Source organism: Bufo gargarizans, chromosome 5, assembly GCF_014858855.1.
Source record: "Bufo gargarizans isolate SCDJY-AF-19 chromosome 5, ASM1485885v1, whole genome shotgun sequence".
Taxonomy (NCBI): Eukaryota; Metazoa; Chordata; class Amphibia; order Anura; family Bufonidae; genus Bufo; species Bufo gargarizans.
The window spans coordinates 400,155,061-400,170,118 of NC_058084.1; the positions used below are offsets into that span (position 1 = coordinate 400,155,061).

The 15,058-nt window shown below is 46.1% G+C and overlaps 1 protein-coding gene across 1 annotated transcript in view; it reads right to left on the bottom strand.

Annotated features, from left to right (window-relative positions):
- Window positions 1-362: 362 nt before the first annotated feature.
- The window catches only part of ACAA1 (acetyl-CoA acyltransferase 1), a 38,046-nt gene continuing 23,350 nt past the window's right edge, over window positions 363-15,058 (bottom strand). The window contains exons 7-12 of the mRNA XM_044295731.1: window positions 14,090-14,170; window positions 11,707-11,897; window positions 11,315-11,494; window positions 9,569-9,624; window positions 781-926; window positions 363-663 (exon numbers count right to left, since the gene is read on the bottom strand). Of these exons, the coding sequence (XP_044151666.1) occupies window positions 588-663; window positions 781-926; window positions 9,569-9,624; window positions 11,315-11,494; window positions 11,707-11,897; window positions 14,090-14,170 (730 nt within the window). The 3' untranslated portion in view covers window positions 363-587. The remainder of the gene's footprint in view (window positions 664-780; window positions 927-9,568; window positions 9,625-11,314; window positions 11,495-11,706; window positions 11,898-14,089; window positions 14,171-15,058) is intronic.

A 15,058-nucleotide genomic window follows, 5' to 3' on the forward strand; every position in this document is an offset into this window, starting at 1 on the left:
CCCCCAACCTCCCAATGGATTCACAAAGTGGCTCAAATTTCCTGCATGGAGGAGCTCTGTTACATAGCCCCTACACAACACCCTTAAGTTCTTAAGTTTCACAGACTTGAACACATGGAGAGATTATGTCCACACCAACTCCCGATTACCTGTCATCATAAATATAGGTCAGGGGTTGCTTGCGGCGTCTGTGGCAGAAGCAGGCTCCTCCGGGAGCGCTTCCTTCTGACGCAGATGAGGGTGGCCCCTGGACCTCTTTGCAGTCATCGCTTTACCTGTGTTACTTCCTACTCTGCGGTAGGTCGGATGGGGAATGTACTAGGTAACTGCTTTGTCATTTCGCCCAGAAAATATTGAACAAGTTTATTGTTGGCCGGTATCGGCATAAGTTCTTATGTTTTATTTCAACCATTTTAAAGACAGGTTCATGTCTGTATTACAGATGCAAAAAAAATTCAAGAGGACTTGTCACATTTATTGTTTTCTTAGTAAGTACCATGTCCTTTTCAAAAATTAATAAAATAAATTTTCTACAAATTATGGAGGGGTACCATTTTAGTCAGAGAAGACTTGGGTTATTGAAGGCTTTAGTTTCCAGGGTATTCATACACAGCGGCTGCTCCCATCCCAGTTCCTATGCACATTGATACAACACCATAACCCCTGCAAAACAAGGTGTTTGTATTCAGTAAGAAAGCGGATTGCTCAGAGTGTGAAAATTGGACAGTTTTGCACAAAGACAAAAATAGATGCAAGTAAGAGGCCATAAATAAATCTTACCGTTTACCCCTTCTCTTCAGCTCATTGAGTAAAGTGACCGTCTGCCGGGTTCCTGTACAGCCCAGGGGATGTCCTAATGCTATGGCTCCTCCATTGGGGTTAACTTTTTCCAAAGGGATGCCTAATTTCTCCACACAATACACAGCCTGCATAAAAACAAAAACACAGAAGGGCAGAAGTACTAATAGCGTCGTACTTTACACCGTCTAAGAATACAAATCCAGACTTAAAAAGGGAATGTCCCATAAAAAAAGACCTATTTAAGTCATGTTTTTACGTTTAACATTTAAAAACCTTAACTCTTCCATGTAAATATCTATATTTAAATAAAAAACCATAAAATCCTGCAATTTTCCCACTGGCCACTAAGCCTAATAGGCGCCACTTCTTGGTCTGTACAGATCACTTGACTGCAGTTACCTGCTTATCTGTAAACAGAGGTGATATCATTACAGGCAGGATAAGCATGACAGAAAAGACAGGATCCACCATAGGCGATTGTCAGAGCTTATCTATTCTTTCTTTGTACAATGTCCTCTGCACAGGTCACAGCATGCAGAGAAAACGCTCCCATAGAAATCAAAGAGGTCCTCTCCTGACCATTGCGTCCCGACCTTGTGTTAAGGTCGTGGCTTCATCTTGTTGCCTGTGGCAACGTTTGATGGTTGCTGCATGTGTGGCTTATGTAGGTTTGCCTCACATGCGGTTGCCAACAAGTGCCTCGGCTGGGTGTTTTGGCCAAGGCACGGTTGTCGCCTGGTCAACATGTTTACATGTGCGTGTCTTTCCCTTTTAATGGTGTTTTTCCTGTTTTGGTTTGCACAGGGTTAACTTGTTGGAGTGGGTTTGGCCTTAGGTTTCTTTATATTCTGATCTATTGGAGCCTGAGGTCAGTTTGCTTGTTGTCGAGCTCTACTCCTGGGCTGTTTGTGTACCTTCTGTGTGAGCCACCCTTAGTTGTCATTGTTGTTATCCATGTCCATTGCTTACCCCTTAGTGTCCGTTTCCTGTACCCTTCCTCTCTGGTTTTGTTGTATGTCCATTGTGGTGAGCCATGTCTGGTATTTGTGGTGTTGTGACCAGCATGGCTGCTTGACGTGTTCCTTTTGGTGTGTGTATGTTGCTCTGGGAGGGGCTTAAAGGGAACCTGTCATGTGGATATTTGATTATAATCTAACTAATTATATACAATCATTAACTACTAAAAAGTGCCTTAGATGTATTCACTTACTGGTGTGACAGAAGGTTACCTCATAATATACACACAAAGATGCCACATACTAATGAGCTGATTTGAGTCCAGTGTTTTTTTTTTAATTCAGAGCTATAGCCACTTCCCTGCCCACCTGCTGCTGCAGGTAGGCAGGAAGAGTCAGGAGCTCATGAATATTCAGGACTCACCATTATGAGCTGGATCTTTTCGATACAAGATGTTGGCAGATTGACTGGGTCAATTAAAGAAAGTGACCCAGCATGTCGCTAAGAGAATCAGTCACTTATTTATGTTGCCCTTAGTTAAAACACCATAAAACTGGTGACAGGTTCTCTTTAAGCAAAATACTGGTTTAGTTTACCGGTAAATCCTTTTCCAGGAGTCCGACATGACAGCACCCATGGAGGTTGTCCTATTGGTCTCTGTAGGGACAGGAAGCGAGAGAGATTAAAAGGCCCCCACCCCTCCCACTCTCCAGTGTTTTACCAAATTACTACACCGGATAGGATCCAACACCTTTATTAATACAATGTTATATTCACACTGCTTACAAGGCTGGAACCAGCATAACGGGGAGGGTAGTACAGGGTGCTGTCATGTCTGACTCCTGGAAAAGGATTTACCGGTAAACTAAACCAGTATTTCCAGGACGTCCCTCCATGACAGCACCCATGGAGAACTAACAACTGAATCTCCTAGGGGGGGGGGGACTACTGCCTGAAGGACTTTCCGCCCAAAGGCCAAGTCCTGTCCGGCCAAAACGTCTAGCCTGTAATGTTTGGCAAAAGTCAGGAAGCTAGACCAGGTTGCCGCTTTGCAAATCTGGTCAATTGTAGCGTCGGCCCTTTCGGCCCAGGAAGTTGCCATTGCTCTCGTGGAATGTGCCTTCAGATTTAAGGGGCAGGCTATTTCTTGCAGCCTGTATGTTTCTCTGATGGTGTCCTTAATCCACCGAGCCAGCGTCTGTTTTGAGGCCTTCAAGCCTCTATTCTTCCCACCGAACTGGATGAACAGATTACTTGATCTCCTCCAGGAACTGGTTCTGTCCAGATAGGCCAGGATTGCTCTTCTAACGTCCAGCCTCTGGAATCTTTCCTCCTGTATATTTTTGGGGAGGGAACAAAATGAAGGGAGTGTTAGCTCTTGTTCTCTATGGAAAGCAGAGACCACCTTAGGTAGAAAGGCTGGGTCTGGCTTCAAGATTATGCGGTCATCCAAAATCCTTAAGTAAGGTTGTTTAATTGACAAGGCTTGGATTTCCCCTATCCTGCGGGCTGTGGTTATAGCCAGAAGAAACACTGCTTTGAGAGACAGAAATTGTTCGGATATCTGCCCAATCGGCTCAAACGGAGGATCGCATAATCCTTCTAGAACTACGTTCAGACTCCAGGGGGGAACCGACTGTCTCAAAGTGGGCCTCAATCTGGAAGCTGCTTTTAGAAAGCTTCTAATCCACCTATGATCTGCAAGGGGAGTATCGAGACAACAGCTGAGTGCCGAGACCTGTACTTTGAGTGTGCTGGGTTTCAGACCTGCATCAAACCCCTCCTGAAGGAACTCTAAAATACAACCCACCGTGGGGGATCTGGCATCTGCCTGGTTCTGTGACAACCAGGATGAGAACTTTTTCCAAATCTTGTTGTATATTGCTCTTGTAATAGGTTTGCGGCAGCTCTGTAAAGTTGAAATTACCTTGTCCGAGAGTCCCTTGTTCCTTAAGGTTTGCCTCTCAGGATCCACGCTGTAAGGTTCAGTTTGTCCAGGTTGGGGTGAAACAGAGGACCTTGTGATAGTAGGTCTTGTCTTCTTGGAAGGGTTATTGGTTCCCTGATGGACATGGTCTTTAGAACCGAAAACCAGGCTCTCTTGGGCCAAGCTGGAGCTACCAAGATCAGCGTGGATGAGCACCCTCTCAATTTCTTCAGGATTAGCGGTATGAGGAGAAGTGGGGGAAAAGCGTAGGCTAGGCTCATATCCCAAGGTTGGGAAAGAGCATCCACCGCCAGTGGTCCTCCTCTTGGGTCTAGCGAGAAGAAATAGTCCAGCTGAGTATTTCTGCTGGACGCAAATAAATCCACTAGGTCTCCCCCACTGTTGGCAAATCATTTGGAATACCTCCTGGTTCAACTTCCATTCCCCTGGCCTGACTAATTGTCGGCTGAGAAAGTCCGCTGTGTAATTGAGAGATCCCTTCAGGTGTGTGGCTGAAATGGACAAGATCTTCTCCTCTGACCAGCTGAAGATGAGATTCGCTAGGTCCTGGAGATGAGGATTCTTCGTCCCTCCTTGTCTTTTTATGTAGCAAACTGTTGTTATGTTGTCCGATAGCACTCGGACATGATGACCTATGAGGAGATGTTCTGCCGCTCTTAGGGACTCCCAGACCGCTTTCAATTCCCTGTAGTTTGAGGATCTTAGGGCGTCTGCGTCGGACCAACTGCCCTGAAAGAACTGGTCCCCTAGGTGGGCTCCCCAACCATGGCTGCTTGCGTCCGTGGTTAATGTTTTGAGCGGTATCGTGTTCCAGGCAACTCCTCGGGACAGGTTTTCTGTTACCAACCACCAGGAGAGGGAGTTTACCGCCCCGTCTGAAAGAGATACCTTGGTGTTTAGTGATCTGTGGTCCTTGTCCCAAGAAGCGAGGACCTCCGCCTGGAGGGTTCTTGTATGGAACTGGGCCCAAGGAACAGTTGTGATGCATGAGGTCATCAGTCCTAGGACCTGCATGGCTTCCCGCAGAGTCCGTTTTTTCTTTAGTTTGAAGGCTCTTATTCTTTCCCTTATGCTGACCTGCTTGTCTTGGGGAAGAAGAGAGTATTGGGTCACGGAATTTAGGAGGGTTCCTAGGAACTTCTTTTGCGTTGCTGGTTGTAGGTCCGATTTCTCCAGGTTTATTTTCCATCCTAGACGAGTGAGTAAAGATAGAGTCCTTCCTTTGTGAAGCTCTAACTCCTCCTCTGAGTCTGCCACAAGCAGAAAGTCGTCTAGGTAGGGGACTATAGTTACCTGTCTCTGTCTTAGATAGGCAACTATCTCCGCCACTACCTTTGTGAAGATGCGTGGGGCTGATGAAATTCCAAACGGGAGACATTGGAACTGAAAATGCATAATCCTTCCGTCCTTCTTGATTGCGAACCTCAAATATTGCTGACAATGAGGGTGAATGGGGACGTGATAATATGCGTCCTTTAGATCCAGGGTGCATAGGAACGCCCCTGGGCTTATCAACGGAATTGCAGATTTTATTGATTCCATCTTGAAATGATGATGTGTTATCCATTTGTTCAGAAATTTCAGATTGATGATGGTTCTCTTGGAGCCATCTGGTTTTGTGATGAGGAAGAGTTTTGAGTAGTGACCTTTGAACTCCTCTGAAGGAGGGACTTGTACAATTGCGCCTAAAGTCAGAAGTTTTTGGATGTCCGTCAGGAGCTGGTCCTGCAGAGAGGTCGATTGAAAGACTGTGGTCTGGAATAGATGAGGAGGAGGGCGAAACTCTATCTTGAACCCCGTTCGGATGGATTCCAGGATGTATTGGTTTTTGGTTATCCTGGTCCATTCTTCCCAAAAGAACTGGAGTCTGCCCCCTACTGGCCTGGCGTCATTGTTTCTCAGGCTTGGAATTGGGGTTAAAAAGGAAACCTCGACCTTTTCCCCCTTTGGGGTAGCTCCACCTTCCAGTCTTCCCTTTACCTCTGGGAGTGCCCTGGAAGCTGCTGGTTGTCTTACGAAAGGGCAAAGGTTTCTTTCCTTTTTCCTCCGGAAACCCCTTCTTTCTGTCCGCTGTCTTCTCCAGGATCTCATCCAGTACCGGACCAAAGAGGTGAGAACCTTTAAGGGGTAAGGCGCATAGTTTATTCTTGGAGGCTATATCCCCCGACCAGGGTTTTAGCCACAGGGCTCTCCTTGCCGTATTGGTTAGGGAGTCTGTTTTTGCTGCAAATCTTATGGACTCCCCTGAGGCGTCTGCTACAAAGGATGCAGCCATCTTAAATAGGGGTAATGACGCCAGGATCTCTTCCTTAGGGGTGTCTTGCCCAAGATGTTCTTCCAGCTGGTTCACCCAAAGACACAGAGATCTGGCCACGGACGTAGCAGCAATATTGGTGTTAATGCTATTGGCCGAAACTTCCCATGCTCTTTTGAGCAAACCGTCGATCTTCCGATCCATTGGCTCCTTTAACTGGGCTGAGTCCTCAAAGGGGAGGGTGGTTCTTTTTACCACCTTCGCCACCTGGATATCGACTTTAGGGACTACATCCCACAGTTTTGTGTCCTCCGGGTTGAACAAAAGCCTGTTCTTAAATTCCCGCGGTATATACAATCTCTTATCGGCGTCAGCCCATTCGTCTATGACTAGGTCCTTCAAATTCTCGTTCACCGGGAACAATTTTTTCTTCCTAGCTTTTAAGCCGCCGAACATCTCGTCCTGTATCGAGCGAGTCTGTTCCTCTTCCTCTATATCCATAGTCTGTCTTACAGCCGACAGGAGGGGATCTAGATCTTCTTGTGAGAAGAAATATCTTCTCTGATCATCGGCCATATGGGAAGAACCCTGATCGTCGTCCCCCTTTAAGGTTTCCCCTTCTGAAAGGTATAAGCCTTCTTCTTCAGAATCCGACTCCCTGAGCACACGGGGTCTTTTGGGGGGAGGGGAGACGGCACAGGGTTTCTGCGCTACACTAGAGCTGGCCGCCTGGATCTCCTCTTTCACAATCACTCTCAGGTCTGCCAGAAGGGAGGATTGTTCGTCTCTGAGGATTTTTGCTAGGCAGTCACTACACAGGGCTTTTATATATGCCTCCCCCAGTCTCTTTGAGCATAGCGCACATCTTCTGGGTTTCTTTTTAGGCTCTCCCAGCGACTTAACCGTGGTGTCTTTCTCCCCATGACTCGGGGTAGGGATGTCTGCGCTAGTGTCCTGCATAGCTGACATCTGGACCTCCATACCACACCTGGACAGCAAACTGACATTCAATTTAAGTCCTACCTGGTCCACCCGTTGCCGCGCGGCTCCGCCTCCTTATTTCCAGGTGGGGGGGGGGGACTCAATGCCATGCAGAGTCGACCCCCCCTGCGTGCATTCCGCCGGGCTCGGCGTTCCCTGGGCGCCGCCATCTTTCTTTCGCCCATGTGACCCGCACTTCCGGTCACATGGGCTGCACGCCGAACGGGAGGAGCGCCGAGCGCAGGAGCCGCAGCCGATCCCAGAGCTCCCGAACCCGGAAGAAGCGGCCTCGGCTCCCTGATACCGCGGCCACCACACAGCGCTCCCGACCGCTCTCAGCTCCTCGCCGATGCGGCCAGAAAAGAAGGTATCTGGGGAAGCCAGGGGACCTCTACCCAGAGAGGTGCTAGCTTTTAGGGCCCCCGGAGCCTGAAGAGGAGAGGGAGACCCCCCCGACCAGGCTCGGCCCCATATAGATTCCCAGGGCAGGGAAAAGATTCTCTCGGCTCCCATCCCTGTAGGGACAGGAAGAACACTGGAGAGTGGGAGGGGTGGGGGCCTTTTAATCTCTCTCGCTTCCTGTCCCTACAGAGACCAATAGGACAACCTCCATGGGTGCTGTCATGGAGGGACGTCCTGGAAAGCAAGGCTGTGTGCTTTCCAGCCTGGAGCCTCCATGCATCTTGTAGCCGCAGGGAGGTCCGGGTTGTTTGTGCAGTCATTCCATCTCGGCTGCGGCAGGTAAGTGCTGATAGCATTTGTTTTGTTGCTGTGCTATTTACCTGCTGTACTGTTTCTCTTAAAGTCTTGCACCCTGCCAGCTACTGGGCCCCTGGAGACGTCTGTCATCCGTGTCGTGGATGAACAGGTGTTCTCTGCCCTGTCACCAGTAGGGCAATGCAGGGATTCCTAGACTTCTAGGCATGTGGGTATGAGTCCCCTTACCTTTGAAGGGGGCTCATACAGCTAGGAGACTAGGGCCTATTGAGGGAAGTTTTAGGAGGTGACCAGCTCCCTTTTCCCTGCATTGCAGCCCGGTAGGCTAGGATATTGCGTGATGGGGGTTTCCCCTACTCCCCATAATCAGGTTCCGTAAATAAAATAAAAAAACTCTAATCTGAATATAAAAACAGATTAGACAAAAAACTAAAAACGTGTGTTGCTATACGGTTTTAAAGGGGTATTCTCAACACACCATTTCATACTTACCTGCTCCCGGCACGCTGTCCACTTCCTAGTTTCGGCACGCTCCATCTTGATTGAGGTCTTCTCCCGGCCGTGCCGCACGCTGTACTGAATGCACATCCCGAGGCCGCGCATGCGCCCTGGTGACTTCTTCCTGGCAAGTATACTATACTGGCCAGGAAGAAATCACCATAGGGCATGCGCGCGGCCGGGCGAAGAGAAGTAGTCTGCGCACGTGCGGCCACCGTGATTCCTGAGAAGAGCGTTGGCCGTAACCAGGGGAGACGGAAGACAAGTCAGGCAACTATGTTTATTTTCTTCTAAGGGGGTGGGAATTTGTTAAATATATTTAGAAAAATCACTGTTAAATCATTAACAGATTTAACAGTGATCATTAAGATGGGAATACCCCTTTAACTGGCAGATAAAAATTGTGGCATTTTTCTTTAAATAAATGTGTTATTTTGGTGCATGGACCTTCAAATTTGGAGTATATAAAATCTTGTGCCAGATTTACACTAGTGTCCCATCTGTGCGTCAATAAAACTGTCTAGCCAACGCCATCTATAAAGCAGCTGTAGTTTTACTCCAAAAAATTTGGCACTTTTTTGGCGTAAAGGGGGTCATTTAGGCCATACCCCTTTACAACAAAACCACACTGACTCAGGCAAGCTTTTTTTTTTACGAAGTGTGGATGACATTTGGTAACTGGTGCAAAGCATTTACTCAATTTTTTTTTTCGATAGTAAATCTGCCCCAAAATTTAGAGAAAAGCCTCTCTGTATGCAAGCAGCCTAGAGGAAAACAGCAGCTAAGATAAGTGCACCCTCAGAAGTCAGCGATTTGTTGCAGCAGTCCCGTTTTCTCAATTTGACATCATTGCTGCGGCCAAGTAAACAATTTGGTGGAGCTGGAATAGCAGGGGGATTTACTAGGTGACTGCAGCTTCTATTCTCTCATTTACCATTTTGAGCATATTTAGCCCAATCCTGCAACACTTTTGTTTAACAGTTTGGCAATTTTTTTTCCTGCTTTTATTGACTTCAGCAATCTCAACCCCATTGAATACCAGCTGTGAGCAGATCCTCACCACCCACCATCAATTCCCAGTGCCACTAAGCTTGTAGTTGAATGGGCAATTAGTGGAAACCTTCCTAGAAGAGCACAGGCTGGTACAGCAACAATGGAAGTCTTAAATGAGATGTTCATCCAGGACATATGGAAGTCTACATACAATCAATCTGCTGTGTATAGTACAAAAATACATTGCACATCATATCATTAAGGTCCTTTCAGATGTAACCACATGGCGCCTTTCAACAGATTTGCATATGGCACACACTTTACTAGTGCACTGAACAGGAGGTACAGTTGCACCCGACAAATTAAAATACACATTTCATGAAAAAAAAAAAAAAAAAAAAAACCCACCACAACCATACCTGACTGGCAAAAGCTTCATTAATTTCATACACATCTATATCATGGATGGAGAGACCTGGAACAGAAAATCTATTTTATTTTACATTTATTCTTCTAGATACTTAATACCAGATTAAGTGCTCTTGCACATGGCCGTTGCGAGTCCGTTCAGTGCATTGGGGACTGCCATTTGCTAGAAATAGTTATATTTTTGGCGGTGCAGAGGCACGGACAGAAACGCCATAGAAGCACTCTGTAGTGCTTCCGTTCTGCATCTCAGTGATTGCGGACCCATTCATCCCTGTGTGTGGAGTGCACACAGGCTAGTGCCTGTGTATTGCGGGCCACAATATGGCCACGGGCACACAACGGCTGTGTGCAAGAGGCCTAATACTAGACTATGAAAACATTTACCAACAGCAGCACAATGGTAAATCTGCCTTATACTTACTTCCCAAACCCAAGGGGCATATTTGTCAAGATCTTTTTTGGAGTTAAAATAAAAGCCTTCAATTTGCACCTCATTTATTATCCCTTAATAAATCAGTTTTTTCTTTTTTGGTTTAAGGATACTTTCACACTAGAATTATTCTTTTCTGGCATTGAGTTCCGTCCTAGGGGCTCAATACCAGAAAATAACTGATCAGTTTTATCCTAATGCATTCTGAATGGAGAGTAATCAGTTCAGGATGCATCAGTTCAGTCTTTTTGAATTTTCAGGACAGAGATAATACCGCAGCATGCTACGGTTTTATCTCTGTCCAAAATTCCAGAACACTAGCCGGAATGCGGGCATTTTTTCCCATTGAAACGCATTAATGCCAGATCCGGCCCCAAGTGTTCTGGCAAAAAGGATCCGGCATTGCGGTCTGTGCATGCTCAGACCGCAAAAAGACAAGACACCAGAGAGACTGATCCGGCATTTCAATGCATTTGTCATACGGATCAGGATCCTGATCCATCTGACAAATGCCATCAGTTTGCATACGTTTTGACAGATCCGGCAGGCAGTTCTGGCGACGGAACTGCCTGCCAGAATCCTCTGCCGCAAGTGTGAAAGTACCCCTAGTTTGATATCTAGTGGTTGTTTTCTTGTAAGACAGGTTCAAAGTCCCAAAGAGGTCCAATTAGTATACGCATAAAAATGTGGCGCACGCAAGGAAAAAAAAAAAAAAAAAAAGGCACGCATCTCCATTAAAGTAGGCAAAAAGTGGCACAACTCACTCAAAACAGACCGAAAAGTACGCCTGACCTGGAGTCGAATAGAAATTAGACTGTTTTTATGACCATCAGGCGCAAAATAAGGCACACCTACATAAATAGATTGGAAAATAATTGCAAAAATTTGAAAACTCTAAATAGTAGCAACAGGTGCAATTGCCTTCTAAACAGGCGCTAGATCAGTTGATAAATGCGACTTAGAAACATGCTTTTTACTCATGAAAACCTTCACCTTTTACTTTACAAAACCTTCTGAGCTGTCTTAGTTTCTAAATTCAGTAAATGCACTGCCCTCTCCGAATGCTTTCTGGGGGTACTATAGTCTCCCAGTACCGGCAAACCCATATTCCATTCTGACTGTCAAGACTTCAGTCCATAAATCCCCCCTGATCCCAGACCATAGTAAAGGCAGATTTACCAGTCACTGTTGCTCCATTGGACCTGAACATTAACTATGCCCAACACCCAATACTGCCTTTTGTGCAGTTTTAATGGTGTCTGCAAGAACTGCTTATGCTGTATTAAGACAATTGGTGAAAACTTACCTGCCTTCTCTAAGGCCACTGGTATGGCATATGCTGGTCCTATACCCATAATGTCAGGGGGTACCCCAACTACAGCGAAGGACTTTAACACTCCCATAATGGGGAGACCCAACTGAACGGCGGTTGAGCGTTTGGCTAGTAAAACTGCAGCTGCACCATCACTGACTTGACTGGCATTTCCTGCAGAAAAGAAATGGTAAAATTCAGTGAATGAAAAGAAACAACTTCTTAAGGGTTTATAGGAACCCCTTAAATTCCCTGCAACTTATTACATGGCAAATAAGAGTCCATATGTATCATCTGACTAACCCACACACATTGAAACAGTAGGACTGGTCTTTTGAACTATGACAAACAAAGTGAATAGGTGGTTTGTAATAGACCCCACTCACCAGCAGTTGTGCTTCCATCATTCTTAAATGCAGGTCTAAGCTTTGCAAGTCCCTCTATTGTAGTATTTGGTCTAACCCCATCATCCTCAGTCACAGTTATGGTGGTTGTGTTGCCCTGATCATCTGTAAATGTGGTGGTCACAGGAACTATTTCAGCTTTGAAATTGCCAGATTTTTGTGCAGCTGCAGCCCTGAAACATAATAAGCATTATCATTTACGACACGCTACTTATGTGGCACCTACATATTCCATGGAATTGTACAAAAATACTTTACGCATATCGATCTCTCAGGTCAAAACTCACCAGAGGCCAATACACATACAACTACAAACATCATGGGGGCTACACAGCGATCTTGGCTGAGACATCCTGTGTGCAAACAAAGATGGCTGTGCAGCCTCAAGAGAATAGGGTCGCAGCACCACTCAACTTGCTGTGATCCAATATTCGCAAAATATCCCAAAAAGTTTTTGGGGGGAGTTCGAGGTCATGAAAACTTGCGAGCTGCGTTATGACACCATTTGGTTCAATGATTGCACTGCTACGACGAGTGTCGTGGCCAAGACTGCAGTGTAGTCCCAGCCTTAGAGCTTGGTCAGCTGAGTTAGCACTCACGTGGCTAAGGGGTTGGATGAATTTTTGTAAGGATAAACTAACATCATAGCGGTCATTTCAAACTGCAGGCTGGTAGCTCTGGGGGCATGTCCTTTCTACTTCAGCTGGTGGCAATTGAAGGATGGAACTGAGAATGTATGTTAATAGACAGCTGGACAGAGAAATTAAAAACAGGGCAAACAGCAGGTGGTGCTATACAGATACATTTTAGTTAAAGGGGTTGTCCGGGTTCAGAGCTGAACCCGGACATACCCTTATTTTCACCCCGGCAGCATCCCTGAGCCTAGCATCGGAGCATCTCATGCTCCGATGCGCTCCTGTGCCCTGCGCTAAATCGCGCAGGGCACGGGCTCTTTTGTTTTCAATAACACACTGCCGGGCGGTAACTTCCGCCCGGCAGTGTGTTCGGTGACGTCAACGGCTCTGAGGGGCGGGCTTTAGCTCTGCCCTAGCCATTTTACTGGCTAGGGCAGAGCTAAATCCCGCCCTTCAGTGCTGGTGACGTCACCGAGGTTCCTGTCAGCCCCATGGAGAGCCCAGTATGTCACCGGAACTCCTAAAAAAGCCTTTGCCCTGCGCGATTTAGCGCAGGGCAGAGGAGAGCATGAACTGCTCCGATGCTCATGTCAGGGGGGGCTGCCGGGGTGAGCTCTGAACCCGGACAACCCCTTTAACTCACTGGCTATACAAAATTTGCAATTACAAAACGTATTTATAGCCAGGTGCTGGTCTGAAAAATTTAGAATATTGATATGATGTCAAGAACCACAATACAACACCTTGATGGCCTCCAGTACTTCCAATACTGTGAGGGCTAACATGAGATAAAAAGTGTACCGTACAGACCGATCAGGAGAAAGGGAACAGCACTACAGTGCAGGAAGTAAATGTGTTTTTTCACAAGTGACAACCCCATGGGGAGACATTAAAGGGGTTGTGCAGGCCATACATATTGATGACCAATTGTCAGGATATGTCATCAATATCTGATCGGCAGGGGTCCAACACCCGGAACCCCCACCAATCAGCTGTTAGAAGAGTTAGTGCTCCTCTTAATTACACTGCCCCAGAAGCAAGTGCAATTACAAGTACTCACTCCATTTTAATGACAGTATGCACCACTACAGGGGAATGTAATGAAGATGAAGCTACAGTATGTTCTAACCTAGGACGCTCATCTCATTCATCCTAATCCAGAAGACAATAGCCATGTCAGAGAAATGCAACTCAGTCTATATTAAAGGGTTTCTTAGCTATTTTGCTTTATCTGTTTTATTAGATGGTTAATAGTAGGGGTCCTAGATCCATAGTCCTTCTGAGGATCAGTTGGGGGTTCAGTGTCATTTGGGAAGGCGTGAAGTGTCAGACGATGGATGAGTTTCCAGTTCCAGGGAAATAAGCAAACTTTTTGAACCAACTGTGGGAACCCCTTTAACAAGGCAGATACATAATACATGCAATTGCTTTTACCATTTCTTAAAGAAAAGAGAAGGAAGCCACCCAGGATGTGTTGTAATACTGAGACTGGTCTCCACTGTCTGCCCCTTTCTAGAAGAGTTGGATAAACTGACATTCTGAGGAACGTAAACAGTCTTCCTCTATTACATTCATCAGATGCATGGCATCCCTCACAGGTGGCCTCACTCCTACCACTGTCTATTCTCAGACTATTATGCAAAGTGCAACATTTCCCAGCAGTATGAGCCCTTACAGAACATTTAACCCCCTATTAAATTATTAAGACATTTCTGTACTGATTTATGTACCTTTTTTGAGATGCCAAAGAAAAGGAGTCTTGTTTTTGTCTCGTAATCCCAAACCGCTCAGCCACGTTCTCTGATGTAATCCTGGAACAAAACATTGAAGGTCAGGAGATTTGCACCCAATGTCCGAGATCCTTTGTAGCATCAGCCTCATTAGTATAAATGGCTGCACAGCTAGGGGCTTAGCAAGGCAGTGCACACAAATCAGCACTGAGCCTGCCGTCCAATAACAGGGAATTACTACTCTAGAAAGTGGCCCATCAAACAGGCATGAACCTAAGGAGAAGCCCCAATATTGGGTTGTCTATGAGGGTATTTATAGGTAATAGAAGGGAGTCACTTATCTGGGATCTGATCTACTGGAGCTGACAAACGCTTAAACACATTTTACACTTAAGGGGTCCGAATTTTTTAAATTTACCTCAAGACAACAATTGGGATAAAGTGTATACTGCCTATGGTGCTGAGCTCAACAGCATGCAGGGTGCCATATTTATACAGTGCCTTACATTAAGGACCTTCCTGCTGGACTAAAAGCAGCCCAACCTTATTGTGATCAAGGGGTTAAAGAGCAACGGGAGTGATCAGAGAAGTTACAAGTGAAATAAAGGTAGCATCCACATTGACTCAGGGCACATGCAGTCATACATTTTATTGCAATGTCAATAAATTAGACGAGTTTTAACAAAGACATTAGCCAAGATGAACATACTTTTGATGAATGTGGCACCATGGAGGGTATTTAGTAAAAACTTTGTGCCAAAGAAAAGTCACATTTGGGCACAAGTACCATTTTGCACTGAAATTTGTGGCTTTCTACTCTTTCCACCACTGTTGGCACTTTTGAAAAAGTGGGCAAGGCTTGGGCAGAATGGGGCGAGCCATGGACAGGACCTCCGAAGAACTGAAATCTATTCTGTTTGGGGTAGATTTCAGTTCTGGCGCATGGGCAGCCCAAGAGGCACTACAGTT